The sequence below is a fragment of the Coffea arabica genome, chromosome 9e, assembly GCF_036785885.1.
Source record: "Coffea arabica cultivar ET-39 chromosome 9e, Coffea Arabica ET-39 HiFi, whole genome shotgun sequence".
NCBI classification, from domain to species: domain Eukaryota; kingdom Viridiplantae; phylum Streptophyta; class Magnoliopsida; order Gentianales; family Rubiaceae; genus Coffea; species Coffea arabica.
The window spans coordinates 33,264,393-33,291,594 of NC_092327.1; the positions used below are offsets into that span (position 1 = coordinate 33,264,393).

A 27,202-nucleotide genomic window follows, 5' to 3' on the forward strand; every position below is an offset into this window, starting at 1 on the left:
TGATAACGTAATCGAGTCAAGTTTGAATAGAAAAAACTCAAATTCGAGTACTCGTTAAGCCTTATCAAGTACTTCCTCCCTTTTTTTATAACTGACGTTTAAGGTTTTGCACACCAATTAAGAAAAATTTTTCATTGTTTAAATCTATACACTACTTTCCTTTTATACCCTCATTAATTGTCCAATTCACCCATGTTTTCTCTCACTAGAGTACTAAATGGTGCTGTTTTACTAGGCCAAAAGCAATGCAAACTAACTAAGAGTAGTAATTAAGAGCCCTGTATTGGAAAAGAGAGATAAAATGGTAAAATTGTGAAAAAATAATTAATGTTGTATGGGGATAGTAAAACGACAGATAAAAGTACTTAAGAGCAAATTTCTTAAACGTCAGTTATAAAAAAAGGGAGGGAGTAGTATATTTATAATATAATTATAAATTATTTATTATATATTATGTAATTTACTGAAAAGTAAAAACTGAGTTTGAAAACTGAATCGAAGCAAAATGACTCCTACTTGTTGGTTCAAACTTATTTTAGCCAAGTAATTAGTGCAAGAATTATCTCTCGCCAATAATGGCATAGAGTAACGAGTACATTGCAACTCCCCAATCTTCCATTGCCAAATTGAAAAACTTGTATAAATCATACACCAACTCGAAAAGGAACATACAATTATGAGCACTCATTAATTAATCATTTTCAGTATTCCCGAAATGGGCTGCTACGCTTGGGCTTGGGTCGTGTTAGAGGCTGGGGACTATTAGGATTAGACAAGTTCAGACCACGTGGAAAATTGCAGTCTAAATTCTGGGATGGGACACTGCTGTTGTGACAAAATTGATATCGATTATTTGAATATTTGTTCTTAATGCTATACCCTTTTCTAACTCTCCTATTCCTTCTCACCTACTTGTCACTCCTAACTGTCAAGCGCAGTATTCAAACTCTCGACTTGTTAGCGGAAAAGATTCTAAAAGTCCTCCCTAATTACTTGGGTTTTCACCGCTATACAAAAGAAAGATTGCAAAAGGAATGTATTGGGTAGAGTTTGGAAAGAAAAAGCATCGCAATATGCAAGTAAGATTTTGTTAATTACTTAAATTTCTTCCAATAACACTGAGTGTGTTTGGACAGGAGATTATTTGTCCAAATTTATTTACTTACATCACCATTACAATTTTCAATACACATTTTTATCTTTTCAATTATCTTTTTATCTAACATACATCATATCACAAAAAGTGTTATAGTAATTATTTCAAATAATATTTCAAATAATCTCCTGTACTGTGATAATGTGATGATCAGCCTCCCTACAAATGTATCGACAGGTGATAATACTAGAACGAAAGAGTAGGAGTTAAAACAAATTTTGATTTAAAAGACAATTTTACTGGAAAAAAGGGGGAAAAAAACTTCGCTAAGTGAAGACTTGCTCTGGTTCCTATATTTTGAGCTTGCAATATTTTGTATCACCAACTAAAAATAATATGCAGGCGTCAAAAAGATAAATAAATGTGAAAACCAAATATCAGTGGCCAAAAGTGACATCATTGGTAATACATATGTACAATTTTTTTTAAGAGATTCTCTAGCATAGTAAGAAAACCATGATGCATTTCAAGTAATGAGAACCAAGTAAAAGTTTTGTCGAATTCCACGTGTTTTCTTTTCGGACCAGGCCAAAAGGTTGTCAATAAAAAACGTTTAGGTCAGTTTTATTTCATTTCCGCGTGATGTAACTTACTTTGTTTACGGTATAACTCACTTTCAACAATTTATAAATATATATAACAAAATTTTGTGAACCCAACACATGATATTAAACCAAATTCCTCCAGAGGAATTGGCCATCACATTAATTATGGAGTGGGAGGTCAAGGTTCAAATCTTGCCTCCCATCAATATGTCTCTATATAATGATTGATCTAAATTTATATGGGTGCGTGGTATATCTGTCTGATCTAACCATGAAGGTTAAAAAAAAACACATGATATTAAAATTAATGTACAAGAAGGTGATACGAGCCATACAATTTTTTTTTAGCTAGATCATGGTCATCAATCTTTGCGGATAGTGTTACCTACAACCGCGGTAGCAACCGTCCTTGCCGTAACTCCTTTTCCTAGTGTCACAAGCCACTTGTAGGCCTGTCAATGGTTTTGGACTCGGACCGGATCCATCAAATTATTCCGAGTATGGGTAGGGATTTAATTTCGTTATCCGGACCTAGACCCCGGATCCGTTTTACCAAAAAAAAAAGGGTTGGATACGAAATATAGTTGTTCCGACCCGTATCTGATCCGGATCCGGATATAAATGGATTAATAATTTAAAATATACATATTTATCAATATAATTTGATTAGGGTGATGTATTTGAGTAAGATCAATTTGATTTCTTTTCTTATTTGGTTTTTTTTGTATTAGTTAGAAATTATTTTACAAATATATATTTTTTTCTCATTTTTGTTAGAAATTGTAAGCTTTGATAGATTTTTTTCGGATAGACCTGATCAGGCTCCGAGACCCGTCGGAATCGAATCCGGATCCGAAACATAGTGCAAAAGACCTGTCGAATAAACGGATCGAATCCAAATCCGATATAGTATGTCGGGTTCGGGTTCGAAATAATGAATTTCGATCCAGATCAGGTCCGTTGACAGACCTAGCCACTTGTTCGATTGATAGAGCTCAAACATATGTCAGAAAAACCATGCAACCTTATTCCCAGTGGATACCTTTATGGTGGGAACCTGCCTATGGTAGGAATGGTGGCAGGGAGCGACACGTGTTGGGGGCAAAACGGTCCAAACGGAGACGTTAAAGTGATGGTGAGCGCGTGGAGAGGAAATGAAGCAGACAGCGTGCGGAATGAAGCAAACAAAGCACACAGAGTTCCGTACTATCGTCCGTGGTTGGGACATGATGTCTTATTGCAGGTTAGAAGGAGAGGCATTTATTGTATTTGCAAATGTACCCATTACCGCAGCAAAAATGCTGCAAATGCCTTGGACAAAAAATGTGCGTAAAGAAGGTTTAGAAATTTGAAGAAAGAAAGAATGATTAGCGCACAGCAGTTATGAAAAAAAACTTATGCGAAACAGTTTTTTTTTGTTATTTGAAATAACAGAAAAGTGTTGTATTCATGATTAAAATTGAGTACGTTACTTAGTGTGGAGTTTTAATATACTTGGATAAATACTCGATCGTATGTGAATAAATTAGTTTTTTTACACAAAAAATTTATGCATATATAAATTTTTTGTGTAAAAGTTTTATAGGAAAGTAACCGAAGAATTTTGTCCGCGCCGCAGAAAAAATGGACAAGTCAAAAAACTTGGTCTGAAAGGGAAAGATACAGGTTAATAGCATTATTGTTTAAAGTTCTGAACAAAGAGATATATTTATGGTGGTTAAATGGCGGTACTTTGACATTTAGTAAAGGAAAATCATAGAAAGCAGTCCATTTACGGAAAAAAGGTGTCGGTAATAAAAATACCAGCTCTCAACGGCTTTGTTATCAGACCTCCAAAGAATCAGCAAAGTCCCAATAGTTGAGATACTAATTTTTTGCAATTTATGCGGAATTAAATTGTTTGTTGCAATGTAAACATATTAATGAAAATTAGTGATTGGAAAGCACTTAAGTCAAAAGGATTTGTGTAAAAGGGAAAGGAAATGCCGAAATGTACATTGCTTGTATTTCACGATCGAAGGACTAGAGTGCTGTTTTTGAAAAGTACCCAGAAAAGTATGTAAGCCAAGCGGAACCGAATGTTTGTTAATTAAAATACCAAACCTTTGATTGTGTTTGAAATGTTATCCATTGGCACGGTAAAGTACCAAGTTTGCATGAAACACCTCATCTCTAAAACCGCTTTTGGACGTTTAAAAAATGTAAATGGTGGATTAAGCAAAATAAACCGGTTTTACAATAAAACACTTGCTCTTTATGGCTTTCCCGCATTATAGGAACAAAGTACCCAATTTTTGCATAAAAAAAAGTAGGTTTTGGATAAAATGAAAAAAAAAACCCATTTGCAATAACACAACAGCTATTGACGGCTTTCTTCCGTAATACGAACAAAGTACCCGTATTTGCATAAACCGCTTTATTTAGGAAATTAAATGAAATAATTCCATTTTGTCGTAAAACACCATCTCTTTATGGCTTTGCCCTAGTATAAGAACAGAGTACGCTTTGTTTGCATAACGGCTGGTTATTTATCCGGAAAAAAAAACCAGCCTGTTTTTCAATAAAACAGTAGCTGTTGATGGCTTTCGTCCGTTAATGGAACACAGTGTCCGTGTTTCGACATACCATATTGTTTTTGGGATAAAAATATAATAAATCCATTTTGTTGTAAAACACTAGCTTTTTATGGCTTATCCAGCATTATAAGAATAGAGTAGCCTTTTAATTTTTTTTGCATAACACAATTTATTTATCGGATAAAAAAAAAAATTAACACCGGTGTTCAGTCGAACACTAGCTTTTTACGACTTTGCTCCATTATAAGAACAGAGAACCCCGTTTTCCATTTGAAAATGTATGTGGCGGAGAAAGTAAAATAAACCGATTTCGAATAAAACAGTAACTGTTTATAGCTTATAAGAACTGAGTACCCGTTGTAGGGGTGGAAAATTTTGTTTACGGGAACAAAATTTTAATCAGGTTTGCAATAAAACACCCTGTATTTACGGCATTCGTGCAATAAATTTTGTGAATTGTAGTAAGTATATTTAAATTTCTAAATTTGAATTATGTATTTTAATATGTATATTTGAATTATATTTTAATATATTTCAATTTGTATATTTCAATGATGTATTTGAATAGGTATATTTCAATTATGTATATTATATATATTATATCAATGTGAATATATTTAGTTCAATTATGTATAATATTATATATATTATATGAATTGAAATAAATAATATATATTTATAGAAATACATTTATTTATATATAAATTAATAAATATATTTACTAAAATTTGTTTCATAATATATATTAATATGTATATTATGCATAAATTAAATTCAATATTAATGTGTATTATATATTTTATACATTTGTAATATTATATATTTATACATACAGATTACAAATTTTTTATTTTATTTGTAGTATATTTTTATATATTTATAATATATTTGCATAAATATTAGATAATATAATATATAATATATTACACATTTATATAAATGTACATTTATACATAATATATAAATATTTATGTATATTTATAATAGACATTTATATTATGTATAATATCTAATATAATACATTTATACATTTACATTAATATACAAAATATTAATTTTACCTTTATACATAATATTAATGCATGTATACATTTATATTAATTATATTAATACATTTGTACATAATATTAATATATATTTATAATATATTAATTTATACATTTTTATAATATTGATTTATAATTTATATGTTTTTAATAATATACACTTATACATGTAAATGTACATTTTTTTATTCCGATAATTATTTTGTTTGTGGCAAAAGAGCTGTTCAAGAACTGCTATTTCACCAAAAATATTATTTTACGAAACCATTGGATAACAGTTCAAATACTTTCCCAAATTTGGTATTTTAAATAATGAATACTGTGATTTGAAATACCAAGTCTGTGAATGTGTTTCAACTATTATTCATTGATATCGTAAAGTATCATTTTTTCATCAAATTTCATCTCTTTAAAACCCATTATTCCGAATACAACTTCTTTAACCCGATTAAATTTTAATGTACTTGTTTTCGAATACAACCCCACCTCTTTATGGCTTTATCTATTACAACAACATACTATCCATTTTCCCATAAACAAATTTATTTATTGGATGAAATAGAAATAAAACCGTTTTCCAATAATACACTGGGTATTTCTTTAAAATACCCATTTATTGGAAAATGGGTATAGTTTTATTTTATGTCATCAATAAATTTGTTTATGGAAAAAATGGGTGTTAAGGTGCTGGTATTTTGTGGGATAACGATGCTTTAGCATATCAATGGATATCAGTTAAAACACATTCACATATTGGGTATTTTAAATAATCAAAATTGGTTCCATTATAATTACATGTTTTTTACGGTGTTTTTCACAAACATCACTGCAGTATTTTGAACGTCAAATACAGGTACATTACATATCTGATATTCTTTCCCCTAACACACCAATCAAATTGACTTTTGTGCTTTGTCTTACAAAATGGGTTTTTTTTATTTCATCCATTAAATAACTTTTTTTATGTAACAAAATGGGTACTCTTTTCTTGTAATAGATAAAAGCCATAAAAAGCTGCTGTTTTATGGGAAAATGGGTACTCTATTCTTGTAATACATAAAAGCCATAAAGAGCTGGTGTTTTATTGGATGACGGATTTTTTTATTCCGATACATTATTTTGTTTGTGGCAAAAGAGCTGTTCAAGAACTGCTATTTCACCAAAAATATTATTTTACGAAACCATTGGATAACAGTTCAAATACTTTCCCAAATTTGGTATTTTAAATAATGAATACTGTGATTTGAAATACCAAGTCTGTGAATGTGTTTCAACTGTTATTCATTGATATCGTAAAGTATCATTTTTTCATCAAATTTCATCTCTTTAAAACCCATTATTCCGAATACAACTTCTTTAACCCGATTAAATTTTAATGTACTTGTTTTCGAATACAACCCCACCTCTTTATGGCTTTATCTATTACAACAACATACTATCCATTTTCCCATAAATAAATTTATTAATTGGATGAAATAGAAATAAAACCGTTTTCCAATAATACACTGGGTATTTCAAAGAAATACCCATTTATTGGAAAATGGGTATAGTTTTATTTTATGTCATCAATAAATTTGTTTATGGAAAAAATGGGTGTTAAGGTGCTGGTATTTCGTGGGATAACGATGCTTTAGCATATCAATGGATATCAGTTAAAACACATTCACATATTGGGTATTTTAAATAATCAAAATTGGTTCCATTATAATTACATGTTTTTTACGGTGTTTTTCACAAACATCACTGCAGTATTTTGAACGTCAAATACAGGTACATTACATATCTGCTATTCTTTCCCCTAACACACCAATCAAATTGACTTTTGTGCTTTGTCTTACACATTTTTCATTTTTTTTTTGTCGAAACTCAAAAAGAATTTTAAAACTTATATAAACCGAATAAATTACCACATTAATTATTGCCACTTTCCTCATACATCGGACGCCTGATAACAAAGCGGTGAAGAGCTGGCATTTTTATTAATGAAAACTTTGCCTTCAAATTTATGACTTTGCTTCATTATATGATTAAAGTACCCTGCTTTTTGGTATTGCCCAGCAATTCATGTTTTGTGACGGTGAATTCAAAATTTTTTAACATCGTATTTTCATTAATCAGTCTTTTTTCCGTACTGTCTTCAAATTTAATGAAAAATTTAGTTCCACGGTGTTTGGGAGCAAATTCTAAACTACATGTGCATAATCATAAATATTTTTGTAATTGCTTAGTATATTTATGTCATGGGTATTTGTTGTTGGTATGTTATTATTAATTTTATTACAAAACTATAGTTTCACAATTTTTAAAAATGTATTAAAGCAGTGGGGAAACATTGCACATTAAACGCAGCAATTGGAGGGGAAAAAGGCCTGCATCCGCATACGTCTTGTTTTGTTTATCTGCACGGGTGTTACCACTGCAAGATAACAGAGCGTCAACTCCTCATTTTACAAATACACCTGTTACGGGTCTGCCTACGTTACGATTGCTCAAAGGTTTCCTACCATAAAGGTAGTGTTTGGAGCCGTTGTCTCGAAACTACACCCTCCGTCCCACATTTACTGTTCAAATTTGTTTTTCGCACGGTCTAAGAAAAAGCAGTTAATTTTGTTCGCATAAGCAATTTAAGTAACTTTTTTCCTAAAATACCATCACATTAATTACATTACAACTTTATGGAAACTTCAATTAATGGTAAAAAAGGAATCAACTCTCATTATATAAAGTGGGTATATAGTAACAACAACTTACATTTAATAAGGCTATTTTACGAAAATTTAAATACAACTAAATTTTTCAATTCAATTGAAAAATGTACTAGAATTTGGAACAGACGCAAGAGCAAAATTGGACTATCAAAGTACGATGGAGGGAGTAGTACGGATACCTCTCCTCTGCTTTTCCTTCTTCCAAGTTATTATCCCGCTCGCATGCGCGGTTTACATTTATTATTTGTTCAAACTTCGGTTCGTTCTTTACGCATAATTTTTTGCCCAGGGCTTTGGCAGCATTTTCCCCTTGTTAACGGGTAGATTTGCAAATGTATAAATGAGCAGTGGTTCTGAGTTGCAATTACACTGCCCCGGCCCACCAAACTGCGTTGGAAAACGCAAACGGCTGTACGAACCTCTGCTGTTAACTTGCAGCAGCGGACAACATGTTAACGTTGCATCTCCACGCGCGATTCCACGGCTAAACGTCTCCGTCTGCAATCCATCCACCTGCAACACGTGTCGGCCTCTGGAGGCCTTCCTACCATAGGCACGGTCAACCCGTTCCCACCATAAAGGTATCCATTCCCAGTACCATGTCGGTGAAAGTCATCATTGTCTAGTGTCAAGTTAACCTTTTATTACGGTTGTTTGCCTAACCTCAAGTACCAATTTCAATCAGACAAGTACATGAAATGAATCGTTACAGCTGTAATTCTTGGTGCCATAATGATTTTGATGTCAATTCTTGAACTTATCTTTCTTGCCAATCTTCTCAGCTTTAGATTAAAATTGGCATGTCAAGATCACGTAAAAAGATTCATTGCAACACAAAAAATTGTAACTGTTTATTGGTACTCAAAATGGGGTGAGCACAGTTGTTAGTACAATTTTTTTCGTACGATAAAACAATTCTTAAATACGTTATATAACTAATAGCAAAATGGATGTATACTTTTACATAAGTTAATTCTTAAATACGTTATATAACAATTCTAGTAAGGTTTGTGTACCTGTTAACTTCAAATACAATCTCTTTAGGCTCTCTCTTCCTTGTAATTTATATGATAGATATATTATATAATAATTATCGTTTGAAAAAAAATATATATTTTTACAACAAAAAATGTCAATACATATAAATACTAGCCACGCGACCTTACATGTTTGTTATATTAGAGTTACTTGATGTCATCATTGTTCGAGGCAGTAGAGGGCCCGTAGGGACCCCACCTCCACTAAAAGTTAAAAATCTTTCTTAACTACTATAAATGTTTATGACTTTTGTGTATAGTTCTTCTCTTTTCTCCCCACAATAATGATCTCATAGGAAAACCACCCCACCCCTTGTATTCAACATTTATATGATACCCCCCGCGGGCCAAGGAATTTCAACTTTATCTAACTAAGTCTAGCTAAGGCTCTATTTAATAATTTAATTCAACATTTAGTTTCGAAATTAAGTAATAAACTATTTACTTATCACTGAGTGTAATATGTGCTCAAATGTATTAGATTTAATACTTAACAATTCAATAATTTAATAGATTTAAACTTCAGATTTCAATTTTTAGACTCAATTTTATTAAACGCACCCTAAGTACGATTAGAGTAGTTAGTTATCAAGAGAATTTCCTCAAAAAATTCACTAGCAAATGTAGAGGTACGCGTTTGGTTTGATGGCAGTTCAATCCTTTTAGAACTCTCTATTGAATTTTTTAGATCCATCCTTTCTCTTTAATATAGGTGTAAAATAAAAATGATCGTGTCACAAAAAAAAAAAAACTTTGTCAACTCGTCTAGCCCATTTACCATTTGAAACTGTCACTGCCGTAACAGACAGGTGGAGGCTGATAGAACGTGCCACAGTTTCTCCCCCAAAAACAGAAGTACTCTCAAACCCTTGCGTCATAGCCGTTGGACTCACTCCCCGCAAAATTCCAAACCACCAAAGAATAATTTTAAATCCCACGGCAGATTTAGATTAGCTTGCGGGATTCTGCTGTCCCTCCGCTCCAAAACAATCAAATCATACTCTCCTCTTTTCTAGATCTGTTTTCTCCTTATTTAGGGGCTTGTTTTTGTGTTTTGAGCTAAATTATTTAATGGCGTCGTCTTCCTCTCGACCGCCTCCTGGAAAAGTGGAAACCGGCGGATGCAGCAGCAGCGGCGGCGGAGGAGGAGGAGGGGAAACGTCTGAAGCTGTAGCTGCTGCTGCTACTGGTGCAGTGATGGTGGGACCCATACCGGGAGGAGGCGGCGCCGGCGATGAGCTGGCAATGTATAGAGGGCTGAAGAAAGCTAAGAAAGAGAGAGGATGTACTGCTAAAGAACGCATCAGCAAAATGCCCCCTTGCACAGCCGGCAAACGTAGCTCTATTTATCGCGGCGTGACTAGGTACTATGTAGTATAAACTAGTGTTGAGTTACTCCATGATGGTGTGTGTTCTATATCTGTATCTAGGGAAATGCTAGTTTTTATTGATTTTTTCGCTGTAGGTTTATATTTGAATTTGTAGAGCTTATTGTTAAGTTTGTTTGATTATAAGAAGTATAAAAAAAGGGTTATTTTTATTCTAGGAAGCTACTAAAGTCTCTGGAAATCTTTCTATTAGTAAAACAAAAAAAAAAGTGACAGTTAGACAATTGTTTTTGGTGGGGGGGGGGGGGGGGGGGGGTGGGGGAATAGGAATTTGTCGTGTTAACTAAAATTATTCGAGTTGGTTAAGATTTGATTTTGTAGATTTCAGAAACTTACCGGTAGTATTAATGACATAAGTAGTTAGTAGCCAACTAAGTCAATGATAGTGCAGTTCTTTACCTTGTTGTAACTATTCTTTGGCTAAGGATGAGCTGAAAATGATATCAATCTCTGTGTTAAGTTTGTATGTCTATTTCCTGATGAGTAGTATGCGCTGTTGTTTAGCTTTTTGAGATGCATTTCACATAGAGAAGGTAGCTTGAAATTAAGCATTGTTAGAAAACAATTGGGCGCCAATCATGGGGTGATCTGACTCAAGCAGGTATTTTAAGTTAAAGAAAAAATGATGAAGCAATCTTGTGTAACTCCTACTTTAAGGAAGGAAACTTTCATCTCCTCTCTTTATTAACATCAAAAAGAAACCATGAATTCCTTACTTTAGCTGTAGGTGTGAATGCCAACTTTTTGTTTCCATACATCTGTATCTTAATGGAATATGAAGTAAATGGACAACAAATTCATATTCAATAATACTACTATAATTGAAAAAACATAAATTTGGTGCAAGTGATCCATTATCTTTTAAACTTAGTTAAGTTCTTTTGACACCTAAATTAAAAAGAGAACTTCAGTAACCCACATATCATCTCATTTTCATGAGGTCCAGATAAGAATTTGGATTATAAATTTTATATCTTTGTCTGGTTCTTCTTTCTCATCTCTCAATAGTACCTCAATGGCCCGTATACTCTTATCTCATTTCTAGTTTTTTCTGGCTCTCCTTTTTCATCTCTCCATTTAGTCCATTAAAACAATGATAAAAAGTTTGGATTGTGGAATCTTTTGGTAGGATTTGTAGTTGGAGATATGACATGAATCTATAGAGGGATGAAGCATGTGATTCAGCCTTAGCAAAAGTCTACAAACAGTTTTATAATTCAATTTAGTATTGAATGAAGTAATCTCATAATGTTGTACAATGATTTTATGATACAACATGTTTTATGTGGACAATAAAGGCACAGCTTGTTGGCAACCTAATATTGGAATATACTCTTTAATAAAAGCTTTGGTCAAAGGGAGCTATCCATTTTCGTTTCTTGTAGCTTCCAGCATCTACTGTTGGCTACAAGTCTTTTAATGATCTTTGATATCTTTTGTTGAGTTTAGGATACTAAGGATGTTTTTGTAACTTTATTAAATAGGAATGTGAATAAGTTGTTTGAATCACCATATAGAATACCATGGCAGTGAGCATATGCATATATCTTGCATTTGAGTATTGCATTTTCCATGGGATCTACAGCTGGTTCAATGAACACAATCTATTTGCAGAAATTGCTATTAGAATAGCCACAGCCAAAAGGCCACAGTGGATGCTCAGCATCTGTTAAGATAGCAGTTGGCTGCTTCCATAACTTGTTTTTGCCGTTGCCTATGACTGAGATGTGAGGGTGGGGAATATACGTCTTTTTGTCAGTGTAAAGTCTTGCCCATCTTGGAGGGGTTTATTATACACAATTTAGTAAATGGGCATCCTTGAAGATGTTGGGCAGTTTGAAGCATGTGCATTTGTGGTTACCACACCCTAAAGTAGACCAGATGACCAGGGTTGTCACAAGCTGTTAAACCTCATATGCCATTTTAATTTTCTATATGTTTGAAAAGCAATACTGTTGCCATTTCCACGATGCAACGTCAGTAGCATCTTATTCAGTGAGCACTCTGTTGGTACAATCCTTGGCACTGCATTTGATAATCAATTTTTTCTATTTAAAATACAGAGTGGATCTTGCATATTGCGAATCATTAATTCATGTCTAAGATGATTGTGAGTTGACAAAATCTAGTAGCTTCATGCCTTTTCTGCACTATCTGGAGAGATTCAGTGGGAAATGGATGGGTGGAGTTGATCTCCTTATTGCATACGCATTCCCCCCCCTTCCCCCCCCCCCCCCCCCCCCCAAAAAAAACCAAAAAAAAAAAATTTTTTTTTGAGCTCATACTGTTTCAAACCTTGGCTTATGGATGAAATTCTACACTTAACGAGTCAACTTTTCCTGAAAGCTAATATATTTAGTTTTTGTCTTTGTTATGTGGTGCATGTACGTGGATTTTTTCCAATCATGATGGCATTATGAATTAATCTAAAATCTTCAATAGAGGAACATGTAGGTTTTGGATGTTAAAAATCAAAATATGCTGATATTGGATTGTTCAGCAAAACTTATCTCAAGTAATAAACTTTACATTGAATAATACTGCTGTAATCATCCTAAAAGTTAGAATCCTCATGACAGTCTGCAAAAGCTCTGCAGGTGCAATTGTAGATTTTGTTCTCTCTTAGCTTTTCTGTTCTGAAGATCCTTGAATCAGTTGATTGTGTTTCTTTATTTATATTCTTACATTTGTGAGCTTGTCTTTGTTATTCTCATAGGCATAGATGGACAGGACGATATGAAGCTCATCTTTGGGATAAAAGCACCTGGAATCAAAACCAAAATAAAAAGGGAAAGCAAGGTTTTTATTTTCTGCTTATCTATATAGATGTACATGTAGATTTGTTTCTATTAGCATTTAAAAAATCACTATCTGAACCTCTCATTTAAATTCTGACCTGACCTTTTGTCCAACTCTTCTGTTGCATGGAAATATGGATACTGGTTGGTGATTGATTCTCATGGGCAGTTTACCTGGGTATGCAGTTTCACTGGTAGTCTTTGTCTTTTTAAAGTTCAAACTGAATGTGATATCCACCTCTATTAACTAACAAATATGATGCCTATAGGTGCATATGATGATGAGGAGGCAGCAGCCAGAGCATATGATCTTGCTGCCTTGAAATACTGGGGCCCTGGAACACTCATTAATTTTCCAGTATGACGCCACGGACTAGTTTTCTTATAAATGAATGTAAAAGGAAAATCCCCATCTCCCAAAAGAAAAGGAAGAATAGCTTTACTCTTCTTTTCCTGTCAAATCTGATAGTGTACATTTAGAGACCTTCATTTAAGAGCACAATATCATGTACTGCTGGAGTTATTCTTGTGAGAATCATTCCTATTCATATGCTGTATAGGTTACTGACTATACAAGGGACCTTGAAGAGATGCAAAATTTCTCAAGAGAAGACTATCTCGCATCCCTTCGAAGGTTTGTATACCTTGTATATGTTATACTAGAATAATTGTAATGTTCCTTATGACATGCTCCTTATGACATGCTTTTCTGCAGAAAGAGTAGTGGCTTCTCAAGAGGAGTCTCCAAATATCGTCCTCTTTCAAGGTACAAATGCATAAACTAGATTTTTGACATTGGCTTTTATTTAGTATTATGTGAGCCATAAGTTACTGTTTTTTAGCTTGAGGCAAATGTATTGTCTGAAAGCTTATGTTATCAGAGATTGCCATCATTGGTTTCTCAGTGGTGTATATAATATATATTTGTGTGTGTGTATTTACTCATGTTTGGATGTGTTTTTAATGTTGTTTTCCTTCTGTTTTATTGTTTGTTTGTGTATGCAGCCGATGGGATCCACAATTTGGTCAGTTTTCTGGGGCTGATTACTTCACCAGCATTCGATATGGTGACTAAATTTAGACATTGGAGAAAAAAATTTTCGGGTTACTAGGAAAAAATCTTCTACAGATCTATAGGTTTCATAGTGTTCTGCCTACTTAAACTTCTTAGGTTTTAGTTTGTGGTTTGGTTACCAAATTATTGGCATTCCTCTCCTCTATCAGGTGCAGCTGATGATGCAACAGCAGAAAATGAATATATTGGTGGCTTTTGCATTGATAGGAAGTTTGATTTGACCACTTATATCAAGTGGTGGGGGACCAATAAACCACGTCAAGTAGATCCACACGCTAAATCATCAGAGGAAACATCATATCGCCCTGGTGAAGACATGAGCAGTGAACTTAAATCTGTAGAACTGACAGCTAAGCCCACTGAACCCTATGAGATGCCACGATTGGGTGTGCCTCAAGAAGGAAAACACCGAAAAGGTGCTGTGTCTGCTATGAGCATTTTGTCACAATCCGCAGCATTTAAGAGCTTACAAGAAAAAGGATTGAAGAAGAAAGCAATAGATGAGAATGATGAAAATGAAGATAAAAATGTTATTAACAAAAAGGACTACGGCAAGGGGGTTGAAAAATGTAGTCATGATGGTGGAAATGAGAGAGTTGGAGCTGGACTTGGGATGACTGGAGGATTACCCGTTCCAAGAAATGTTTACCCACTAACTCCCTTACTAACTGCTCCACTTGTGACCAACTACAACTCTATTGATTCCTTAAATGATCCTGTTCTTTGGACCAGTCTTGTTTCAGTTCTTCCTGTGGGATCTTCACGCACTTCTGAGGTTGGTTTTCATTTGCTGAAGCTTCATCTTTTTCATTCTAAAATTGCGTGAGTTACAATCTCTAACCTGTTAGTCCATGCTATAGGTTTTTTAATTTTTAATTTTTGGTTTTGGATATGTGAAAAAGATTCTAATTAAAGCACTAAGGTTATGTAATGCAATTACAGCAGAATACCTCTAGGTGAACTGCTGTATCCATAATTCTTCGGGTGGCTCTTCAAGTAAAAACTGAAAGAAACACACTCAAAAAAGTTGTTATTGACGTTGAGACACAGTAAGAATTTTACAGCAACTTTCACATGAAGATTCTTTAGCAAGAACTTGGAAGAAGTAGGATTTTGAGGCAGTTACTTATTTGAGTTGCAAGAACTAGGATTTCTTTAGCTGTTTTTGAAAAATTTTGCTGTAGCAGAGTTTTTAGAGTATATTTTGGAATATTTTTAGAAAATATTTTGGGATATTTAAGAGTAGAAGAATTTCTAGAATATATTTTGAGATATTTTTTAAAATTTTAAACTAATTTTTAGATTACCTTTTAGAGTACTTTTTAAAAATTTTTATTGTATTTGAAAAACTAGTTTTTGAAAAACACTCCCATCCAAACAGAGCATAGGATTTTGAGGCAATTACTTATTTGAGTTGCACTTGACGTAATATATTTAGGGAAACAGTTCAGTTTTTGAAACACATTCCTTTTCTATAGAATGTTCATGTTTTATTAGACAATGAATAGAATGTGTGGGTTGTGTTTAGCTAGGCAAGTATCCTTTCTTAGCTTGATGACAATTCATACCTGATACAAAAGGTGGTTTAGCCTTAGAATTTAGGCTTACTAGCACTTTCTGCAGCATGCTTGAAATATTCATTTTTCTCATTCTATTTATCATTCAGGCTTGATCTTCATAAGAATCAGACTCTAGAAATTAATTTTTCTTGAACCAGCATGGTAAAATCTCTTTCCATAAGTATTTTGTTGGAAATCTGCACCCTGGCAGTTGTTGCTTATTGTGGTGACGAGCTAAAGGGGATCTTCTCCTGAATGGTTACTTGTAGGAAACAGTTTCAGGTTTACAATGGTTACAATTGTATACTGATAGCATCAGTGTGCTGCCTGTCTGAACCGTAGGATGTTCACTCAGTGCCTTTTTTTTTTTTTTTGGTGGCTGAGGTATAAATTTCATTTGATTGTTTCCTGTTTATGTAAGCAAATGAAACTAAGGAAAATGCTTCTTTAATTCATTTAGCTAATCAAGGCCGCATTAATGACATGCAGGTTGCAAAGAACGAGTCTAGCTCAGAATACAATTTGTTCCAGCAAGAAGGCTGAAATTTAATCTTGTCCTTGCAGCATTGTCAAAGCTGATGCCTTGGGGTCTCCAGTAATTTGCGGGTTTTCTGTGTACAGATATTTCAGTTAACTAACTGGGAGAAAAGAGGTATTTCTGATAGTTATAGTTATTAAGTAATTTGTAGTTTCATTAAAAAAAAAAAAAGCACGTGTTTTCTGTACAGGTATACATAGTGTTGGATAGTTGAAGTGTGATAGGTTCTACAATAAAACGTGTATTTGTAAAAGAAATAGTTATTACTTTATTTTGAGTCTCTACCTCTGTCTTTTGCGGTCTCTTTGATTGGAAAATGGAAGTCTACGGTGATCTTAATCTTTCTTAATAACAAGTTAAAACACAATTTTCTTAGCCAGTGAAGAAACTTTACTGTAACTTACTGTAAAAGTTGTAGGAAAAATTTTTGAAGTGTGTAAATTTTTGGATATTTTGAAATGTATAGTTTAAAAATTTTGATGAGTTTTTTGAGATTATTGTAGCTAAAGTTTTTAAAAAACTTGTAGTAGACAAATTTAGCTAAAAACTTGTTTGCCAAACAGGCCTGAATTTTGTCCATTTGGTTTTGAGTTGCTGCTGCTTGGAACTGACAATTAGGTGGAGTTCCGCGAACAGGTCATAGACTCATAGTAGTTGTGCATTTCATTCATCACTGAAAATGAAGACACATCACCAATTGTCATCAGAAAAAATGGACGAATGGAAATAAATTCCGTCAAGATTGAGACCACACAATTCAACACTTAAGGAGGGAAATCAGAATGGAGGAAGGGGGGAACGAATATGGTGAAGAAGAAGTAAAACTTCCCTTAAAATTCAATTGATTCATTTTGCAACTTTTTCAGTATTCGAGATCAGCCCCTTCTTGCAAATGCTTTCAAATTAGTTACATTTCAGATAGGTGATTATTTGGAAAATTGTTTTTGAAACAATCAATGTAGCAAGTACTTTTTGTGATGTGATATATTCGAAATTAAAAAAAAAAAAGATAGTTAAAGAGATAGAAAAAGGGATTGGAAAGCACTATCCAACCAAGCCATATAGAGCATTTCAATGCTTCAATTATCCCTCTTCGAAAACAAATGGTCTAGTATTAAGAAAGAGTAACAGGTGTTCCTGCAAGGTACAATTCCTAAAACGTCGTATCACAACTTATTTGTAAATCAGTTTGGGGCAAAAGATAAAGAGATATTCTTATCGACCTATTTATAAAACAATTTGGGACAAAAGATAAACAAATATTCTTATCGAAGAATTTGGTTCTACATTTAAAATTTTTTTTACTCAATGCCATTGTTATTATACTTAAATCACACTTAACATAGTATCTATTATGTAAATGCATGCACCAACAATTGTTTTAGAGCATAAGATGGTTTTTTTTTTCAAACAATAACAGCACTTTATTGATAAAAACTCAGAAAAAAAAACAATTACACAGTTGAAGCCACTGTTCCTACATCTTTCATGGATAAACTGCTTAGTCAAGCAAGAAAAGATTCTTTCCAATCTAAATCACCAATTAATGTTGTGGCAAATTTTGCCAAGTTCTGACTAACTACATTTTCATCCCTTCTAATGAAAGAAAATTGGCAACTGCTAAATTCCTTGCTCAGATTGGATTGGAAATGTTTTCCAGTAATGCGCCAATCATCGGTTCCCCATTGTTTTCTTCAACCAGCTTCTCAACCAGATTCTTGCAATCAGATTGTATAATTATGCGTCTCCATCCCCTCTGCATTGGCTTCCTGAGAGCATTTCTTATAGCATTTGCTTTCTCAAACACTTCCAGCCCAGTCTCCTACCAAGTCACCATTTTCATTCCTATCAACTGCCCCCCAACTTGCTCTCCCCTTCTGAATATCCAGTGCAGCATCAGTGTTCACACAGGTAAAACCTTTAGGTGGTCTGGTCCCTTCATTCCTTCCCTTTACTTGATCATTTCCTGACATTTCTGTCCCCTTGTCCTTTGAGCATATCTCACTGTATTCCAGCCATTCCTTTACTGCTTTCTTGTTGGTTTTCCCAAGGCATTTCCTTTCTCCTTGAAACTGCATCTGGTTCCTTGACTTCCATATTTGCCATAATATGTTTATAGTCAGAGCCAGGTGGTCTAACCCCTCAGTTCTACTTTTTGCCTTCATTATGCCATTCCACCATAACCAAAAATTGTTTCTGAACTCATTTAAATCATTCCACTGAATTGGGGGTGCTTTCCAAATCTGTTCTGCCTGTTCACAAAAGAAAAACATATGCTCTAATGTTTTAGTGCTCTCCCCACAGCAAACACATCTATCATCCCCCTTTTCAAATTTGCTTCTAACCACTGCATTTACGGGCAATATACCATGTAGACATTTCTAGATAAAGTGCTTGTGTTTAAGGTTCAGATTCTAGATGAATTTCCAAACTCCAGCATCACCACCTCTTTTACTACACTCCTCCTCTTTTGTTGAACTTTCATCTTCTCCTTCTGCATCTCTCTAGCAAGCATATATCCAGTTTTGACACTATACTCTCCTGTTGCAGAATATGGCCACACAAGCCTATCTTTACACCCCATTATACTGAGAGGAATGTTTTTGATCCTCCTACAGTCCTCTGCAGTAAACATTGAGCTTAGTATTTCGGCATTCCACTTCCTATCATAAATCAACTCAGAAACTTTACTCACCTTACAGTTTGGTGATTTCCTAGTTCTAACCTTTCCAGCCCCTTGATCGTTAATCTACCTGTCCTTCCAAATATTAATGGTTTGCCCATCCCCTACTCTTTTTCTAACCCCTCTCTCTAACAAGTCCCTTGCACTTAAAATGTTTCTCCACATTCATGAATCCCCACTTTTCTGTCTCATGGTCCAAATGGACTCCCCTCTAAAATACTTTCCCCTAAAATCCTTACTCGCCACGAGATTTGCCTTGGTTATTGTCTCCACAGCTATTTAGCTAGCATAGCTGTATTGAAGTCTAACAAATCCTTGAATGCCAACCCCCCTTTACCTTTAATTTCAGACATTTTCTTCCATCCAAGCCAGTGAATCTTCTTTTTATCCTCATTGCTTCTCCACCAAAAATTTGCCATCTCTTTACATGTATCCTTACACAGAGTCTTTGGCAATTTGCCACAAACCATCGCATAACTAGGCATTGCTAATACCACTGATTTCAGAAGAACTTTCTTTCCAGCATTACTTAGAAATTTTTCTTTCCGCCCTCTTAGCTTGCTTGACATTTTTTCCCTGATATAATTAAACACTTATCTCTTTATCCTCTCAATTACCATAGGTAAGCCCAAATATTTGCTTTGTCTAACCTGATTCATCCCCCCTAGTATGCTCAGTATCTCACTCCTGCAGCCCTCCCCTGTGTTCTTGCTGAAAAAGATAGAAGATTTTTCTATATTAATAACCTGTCCAGACACTTTCCCATACCTTTTCAATATCTACATGACTGCACTTGCTTCCTCCTTGGTAGCTGTTGAAGATATGTGATCTGATATTATGGAAAGATTTGATATTGTAAATATTAGGAAAGATTTGATTATAGTATCATATATTAATTAGGTAGATTGATTTAGATTAGCATGATTTTAGGATCTAAATTAGGTTACACTTGTGTATATATATTTGTATATTGTGTAGTCCAAAGATATGAAAAAGAGTATTTTCTCTCCCGTTTTCTTAGTTTTCATGGTATCAGAGTTTCAGGCTCTGTTATCAGTTTATCTTTTGACGTGATCCTATTGAGTCACTTTTAGGTCTTTCTTATGTGAATTATAATGGCAGATATGAAAGGTAATAGTAGAGAGATGAAAACAGTAATTTCTGATGTTATTCCTACAACATTAAAAATTACTAAACACAAATTGAGTGGAAAAACTTTTTTGGATTGGAGTAAAATTATTCGGAAATATCTGCGCAGCATCGATAGAGATGATCATCTCACTAATGACCCACCCGTTGATGGGGAAGAAAAGAAGGTTTGGCTAAGGGAAGATGCAAAACTATTTTTCAAGTGGAGAGAACAAAGCATATCGAAATTGATTGTTACTTTGTTCGTGAAAAAATCCAGCAAAACTTGATCTCAACCAGTCATGTAAGAACTGGAGAACAGTTAGCTGATATTTTCACTAAACCTCTAAATTGTCCGAGAATTGATTATATTTGTGGCAAGATGGGCATGATTAACATTTATGCTCCATCTTGAGGGGGAGTGTTGAAGATATGTGATATGATATTATGGAAAGATTTGATATTGTAAATATTAGGAAAGATTTGATTATAGTATTATATGATTATAGTATCATATATTAATTAGGTATCATATGATTATAGTATCATATATTAATTAGGTAGTAGATTGATTTAGATTAGCATGATTTTAGGACCTAAATTAGGTTACACTTGTGTATATATATTTGTATATTGTGTAGTCCAAAAATATGAAGAAGAGTAGTTTCTCTCCCTTTTTCTTAGTTTACAGTAGCCTTACAAAAAATGAGAGTATCATTTGCAAAAAAACAGATGGGCAACAGCTAGACTAGAAGGGGCAATTTTAAGACCAAAAATTCTGTGACCCTACATAGCCTTTCTGAAAAGGTTTGAAAGTGCATCAGACACCAGTAAGAACAGATAAGGGGACAAGGATCCCCTTGTCTAATCCTTCTAATAGGCTTGAGATAACCTCTTCTCTCCCTATTAATGTTAAAAGAATAAGACACTGAGGACATGCATTTGAAAATCCAGTGAATCCATTTCGTATGAAAACCCATTTTCTCCATGATGCTAGTCACAAAAGACCACTCAACTCTATCATAGGCTTTTGACATAACAAGTTTTAAAGCCATATAAGCATTAGATCCATTTCTTTTCCTACTTAAGAAATATATAAATTCATGAGCAATCATAATATTATCCATGATTTGTCTTCCAGATATAAAGGCTGATTGGTTGGGACTTATGCAGTGTTTAAGCAAAGGTTGCAACCTGTTTGACAAGACTTTAGCAACGACTCTATACACCACATTACATAAATTTATGGGTCTGAATTGAAACACAAGAGTGGGGGATTCAATTTTAGGAATCAGAGTTATGATGGTCTTATTCAGTGACGGAGCTAGGATTTTTTCTTTGGGGGGGCCAAAATTTTTTCGAACAAAATTATTTTAATATGTTATGTTCAAAATAATTTTCATCTATTTAAATATATGGCATCTTAAAATATCAAATATTAACTTTAATTATAAAGATATGTCTATTTCATAAATATGTAGCATAGTCATAACTAAAATTAAGACAAGAAATAACATTTGATTAAATATCTTATAACATCACAAACCACCTAAGTTGCACATTATGAGAAGATGCTCCAATATGTCACTTGTGCAAAAACAAAAATATAACTATGCAATATAAATATAACTATTTTCAATTAAAAAGAGATAAAACTTATGTTAACATGTCTTGAAATTTCATCCTCTTTTATTAAACGTAAATTGAGCTTTACGTTCTTTCATAGAACTAAATTCATCTATAATTGAATCAATGGTAAATTTTCGAACAACTTCCTTTTTTTATGTACATTGTTAGACAATCATTCAAGAATTATCTTTTATCTTGTTTTGGAATTTTGTTTTGATTATCTTCATAATTGAAAATGTCCATTCTATAGACTATAGAACGAATTAAGGATTTTTTCCTTGGGAGGGGGGCCAAAATTTTTTTGAACAAAATTATCTTAATATGTTATATTCAAAATAATTTTCATTGATTTAAATATATGACATCTTAAAATATCAAATATTAAATTTAATTATAAAGGTATGTCTATTTCATAAATATGCAGCATAGTCATAACAAAAATTAGAACAAGAAATAACCTTTGATTAAATATCTTATAACATTACAAACTATCCAAATTGTACATTATGAGAAAATGATCCAATACGTCACTTGTGCAAAAACAAAAATATAACTATGCAATATAAATATAACTATTTTCAATTAAAAGAAAGATAAAAGTTATGTTCGCACACCTTGCATTTGTTCATATCTTTCTCATCAGTACGTGACATCACATTGAAAACAACTAATGGGTAAAGGCCAACTAAGCATTGTCCCTTCACCGTTCAGTGAACTGAATGGGGCAGTCCAAATTCACTAACTCCGGCTTAACACAATAGCAGCAGCAAACCAAGCATCTCCTCTCAAGATATTAATGTAATAATCACATGGACAATGTTACAAACACATGGTATGCCCACGGCGCAACTATGATAAAAAGCTCAATCACAAACGTACGGTTCTAACCAGTATATTAAGGAAGACAAGAAATGAGTAGGGGGCAAAAAAAAAAACTTACCTTTGAAGAAGATACCCACCTAGCACACGGGTCCAACCAGTACACTAAGGAAGACAAGAAATCAATAAAAAGCTATACTCATTACCAAGAACGTACGTGCTGCATTAGGGCTGGGCTGGCTGCCGGAATCCCCTATATATAGGGGGTTTTCCGGCGGCTTGGGGGGGGGGCTTAAGCCCCCACCAGCCCCCCCTTAAATCCGTGGCTGGTCTTATTTGTAGCTTTGAGCAGGTTTCCAGAATGAATGAAACTAGAAATAACATCAGTCAAGTTTTTTTTTTAATAACATTCCAGAATCTTTGAAAGAAGATAGGGGTCATACCATAACTTCCTATGGCTTTGTCTGGATGCATTGAAAAAACAACCTTTCTGATATTCATTTTTGTCACAGGTTTGATGAGCTTGGAATTCGTTTGTCTAGTAATAACTCGAGGAATACCATCCAATATTTCTTCTGATAGCTTTGGATTTGTAGAAGTAAAAAGGACTTTGAAATAGCCACTTATAACCCCTTCTATTTCCTCCACTGACTTACACTAGCTTTCCTCTTTTTTTCATCAAAGTAGATATATTGTTCCTCTTCTTTCTCCTTTCCATACTAGCATGAAAAATTTTAGTATTCTTATCACCTTCCTTCAACCACTTAATTCTTGACTTCTGAGCTTAAAACACCTCTTCCCTTTTATAAGCATCATTTAACTCCCTTTTTAACTTTGAGATTCTTTCAATTCTATCAGGTTAGTGACCCCCTCCCCCCAAAATAATCTTCTCAATTTCAAGTTTCAAGTCCTTTATTTGTTTTCTCGCATTAGCCTTTATCCCCTTATTCCAATTTGATAGATCCACTTTGCATTCCTTCATTTTATGCTGCAGTTTGTATAGTCTAGATCCATCTGCTGTTTCCCCCAGGCCTTTGCTACAATGTCCCCCACCTCCCCAAAGTTCAACCAATTCTTATCAAAATAGAACCTCTTTTTCCATCCTTTCCCTCTAGGCTCAGTATCTAGCCATAACATACAGTGATCAGAAGCCTCATTTTGGATATGTATGCATTTTGCCTTGTCATCCTCACTTCTCCATTCCGTATTGCAAAGAACTCTATTCAGTCTTTCTTTTACTTCCCCCTCTTTATCCCACTGATTACTATAAGTCCATGGAACTTCCTCAAACCCAATGTCAATAAGCTGATTATTCTCTACAAACTCTCTAAACACCTTAAAACTTTCCTCAGGTCTCCTTACCCCACCCTACTTTTCTCCATTAGATAAAATGTCATTCATGTCCCTTGCCAGCACCCAATTCTGTCCTCATATATTTTTCCTCCTCTCAATAATCTTGCATTGCTCTTCTCTGACTATGTCCTTTGAATTAGCATAGATACAAATACACCACCATTTAGTCTTCTTCTCCTGCTTGTCTATCAATAATTCTATAGTGAAGTCTGTATTCATAGTTCTGCAAATTTTAAGATCCTTCCTCCACAGCACTGCTAAACCCCCAGGTTTCCCCACTGGATCAACTACAACTATATTCTCATAACCCAAACTATTCCTAATCTTATTTACCACACATTCTTTATTTTGTGTTTCAGACAAGAAAACTAGTTCTGGGGAGTGGAATTTTATAGCCTTCTCAAGTGAGGGATCTATCAAGGGGCTCTCAACACCTCGACAGTTTCACCTTCAGTAGTTTTTCCAAAATATCATCCTCCTTCATAATCTTTCATTTCTTGTTTTCTCCTTCAACAATCTCTCAGCAGCTTCCATTCTCTTTATTGCAGTCTTGTTTCCTTTTTCCAGATTCTCTTGTCACCAGTCTATCCCTATTTACTTATGAGAAATGCACTCTTTTCCTCACTTCCTGAACCAATCCTTTCCAGCCCCTACACCCTTTGTACTTCCCTCTACCTCTACCCTTATTCTTTTGGCTTCTTTTCTGCTTTTGACCTCCTTCATTAATTACCAACTTTTCATTCATACCTTCATCCCTCACCCCCTCCTCCTTTTCACCAGAACTAGCAATCCACATAACATTCCATTCCTCTTTCTCACTCAACTCATCCATATTTCCATATTTCCCTCTCAGATCCCTATCTTTGCAATTATTTTCCTCAATAGTTATTTCCATATATGTAACTGCATTTTCCTTACTATTGTTCCCAACCTTTTCCCCAATCCCTTTATGAGAGCTCTCTGTGCTGAAACCTGATTCTCCTCTTTGCCCCATTGCCTTATTGTCATCCCTAATGTCTTTATCCTTTCTCGCTCCATTACCATCTCTTATCTCCCTGGTACTCCATTCCGTATCATTCCAAGTTAACAAAAGTTGCTCTGTACCTACATCTCTGTAAGCACAAATTTTGTTGCCTAAAATAAAAGACAAGAAAACTTGCACAAATATCAAATTTATTAAATTAAATAATAAGTAGGCTACAATCTCTGAAAATTCTTGAATCAAAGAAATTAATCCCCTGATTCTTTTCTTCGAATAGCTTCAATTGAAGGGCCGAAAAGACTTGTTCTCCAATCGAAAGGGTGTTTCCTACAATTTCGGCGTAGAAAACGATTGATTTGATGATGGCGTCAAACACTTGGAACTTCGAGTCTTCAACACCGATAGCAGGAGGATTTGTTTAACTTGATTTGGACTTGGATTTGAGGAAGAAAGCTCTTGAGGGAATTTGACAGAGTTTCTCCGAATGTTAGGGATTTTTCTATATCTTTGCCTTGAGGGAAGACCTCTATTTATAGCCAAAATATGTAGGCTAGGTCTTCAAGAAAACCCTCAGAATCTTCCTGCTTTTTGGATCACTTGTTACCCAAGAAATCCATTTAACTTGGGCTTAAATAATGGGCCAACCCAAATAGTCCATTGTGAATTAATAAATCAATTAATTCACTCCAACTTAAGCGGACATTATGGATTTAATTTGATTTAATAGCCCATATAATATTGGCCCAATTTGCCAATCCAAAACATAATGGACTTCTATAATTTAATTTAATTTAATCAAGATCGATTTAATTTAAATAAATCTTGACTACAATAAATTAAATAAATTTTCTTTGTCTACAAATGCCCCCACTTCAAGACTCAATTGAGACTTGCTTGTCAAGGATTGAAATAGAGACTTGAAGTACTTGATTTCCCTTGAATCACGTGTGGTCTACACCAAGGTGCAATGCGTAGGATCATTACCCAAGTGATTACATTGAATCTGTTGCTTGCAATTAGTCTCGTGCATTTGGGAAACTTCTATGACCATTGCACCGCCCAACATCTAATAATCAAAGCATGGCTATCACTTTGTTCGGTGGAACTCCCCATTTAATATTCACCAGGAAACTTCCACTTTAGAGAGCCGCAACGTGGTGCAAAGATTAGGAAATGTCTTCACACTTCGGCACTCAAAATTACATGCGGCAGACTTGCTAAATCAAATTGATAATTTCCAATTTGTATCTCAAGCTGCTGACTACCAAATCTTGTTCACCGCACTTGGCAATATGGAATTTGCTAAGTTTCAACACTTCCTAAATCGCAAATGTATTCCCAAAACCAATGTTGGTGACTTCTGAACACCAAATTTCGAGAGCTTCCCAAACTGACTTCCAGCTTTTGAAATTATTCTTGGGAACCAAATTCATGCGATTCCAAAAGTTAAATGATAAACACTGAATTTGGTAGCTGCCCAAAACTTAAAACTTCCTAAATTGATTCATTTAGGCGCCTTGTAGAGCTCCACAAGACATTCTTTTCTCTCTTTTTTTTTTTCGTCTTGAAGCTGAGCAATTTGGAATTCCTTTGGTAGGGGACTTTTGGAAACGACCAGATCTTGTCTCCCTTTGTTACCACTTTGCTCGATGTCAACCAATCCGATATTGCCAAATCTTGAATGAAATATCAGTAGGAAGCTTAACATTCCAATTACTATAAAGTCACATACACGAACTTCCTCAAGTTTCAAGCATAGCCTTTTTTTGGAAATCAAACCCAAGCCATTGGAATCGTATCATTGCAGTGCCTTGCTAGTTGCCAAAAACAAATTTATTGCCTGGATGGTAGCCCTGTTGACTTTTAGAATCCCAAATGTCCTAAGAGACTAGTTATGAATCTTTAGGCAACTAAGCTCTTGGACGATTTACTCAAGTAAACATGTATGGCTCCACTTTCCAAACTTCTCACGTATCTAGGAATGTATTGAAACTAGCAAGTGCTTAAAACTAAGCTACGGCATACACGAGTTTCTTAGCAATGTGGTACTCTCCAGATTTTAACAGCTTCCTAATTCGAATACTGCCAAAATTTTCCATGCAACTTTATATAAGATATGAATTTCCTTGCTTCTATATGAGGAGACACAACCTGCACGACACAACTTGCAAAGTTTTCCAGC

General features: G+C 34.3%; 1 protein-coding gene across 2 annotated transcripts; it reads left to right on the forward strand.

Annotated features, from left to right (window-relative positions):
- Window positions 1-9,908: 9,908 nt before the first annotated feature.
- On the forward strand, window positions 9,909-16,728 carry LOC113710394 (AP2-like ethylene-responsive transcription factor At2g41710). Of its 2 annotated transcripts, none has more exons than XM_027233366.2 (9): window positions 9,909-10,432; window positions 13,173-13,255; window positions 13,424-13,432; window positions 13,524-13,612; window positions 13,815-13,888; window positions 13,970-14,020; window positions 14,260-14,321; window positions 14,479-15,104; window positions 16,378-16,728. In XM_027233366.2, the coding sequence occupies exons 1-9, from the start codon at window positions 10,140-10,142 to the stop codon at window positions 16,429-16,431; spliced, it is 1,341 nt and encodes a 446-aa protein (XP_027089167.2). In that variant the 5' UTR covers window positions 9,909-10,139; the 3' UTR covers window positions 16,432-16,728. The 2 variants fall into 2 exon arrangements, with proteins under 2 accessions (XP_027089167.2, XP_071921702.1); XM_072065601.1 differs by having other exon boundaries at window positions 9,911-10,432; window positions 14,260-14,279.
- Window positions 16,729-27,202: the final 10,474 nt, after the last annotated feature.

What these genes read in the sequence shown, in the direction of transcription:
- LOC113710394 (XM_027233366.2), top strand. Translation starts at nt 10,140, where the DNA reads ATGGCGTCGTCTTCCTCTCGACCGCCTCCTGGAAAAGTGGAAACCGGC. An exon ending in TATCTCGCATCCCTTCGAAG is followed by an intron (nt 13,889 to 13,969) that starts GTTTGTATACCT and finishes GCTTTTCTGCAG; the next exon opens with AAAGAGTAGTGGCTTCTCAA. An exon ending in GATCTTCACGCACTTCTGAG is followed by an intron (nt 15,105 to 16,377) that starts GTTGGTTTTCAT and finishes AATGACATGCAG; the next exon opens with GTTGCAAAGAACGAGTCTAG.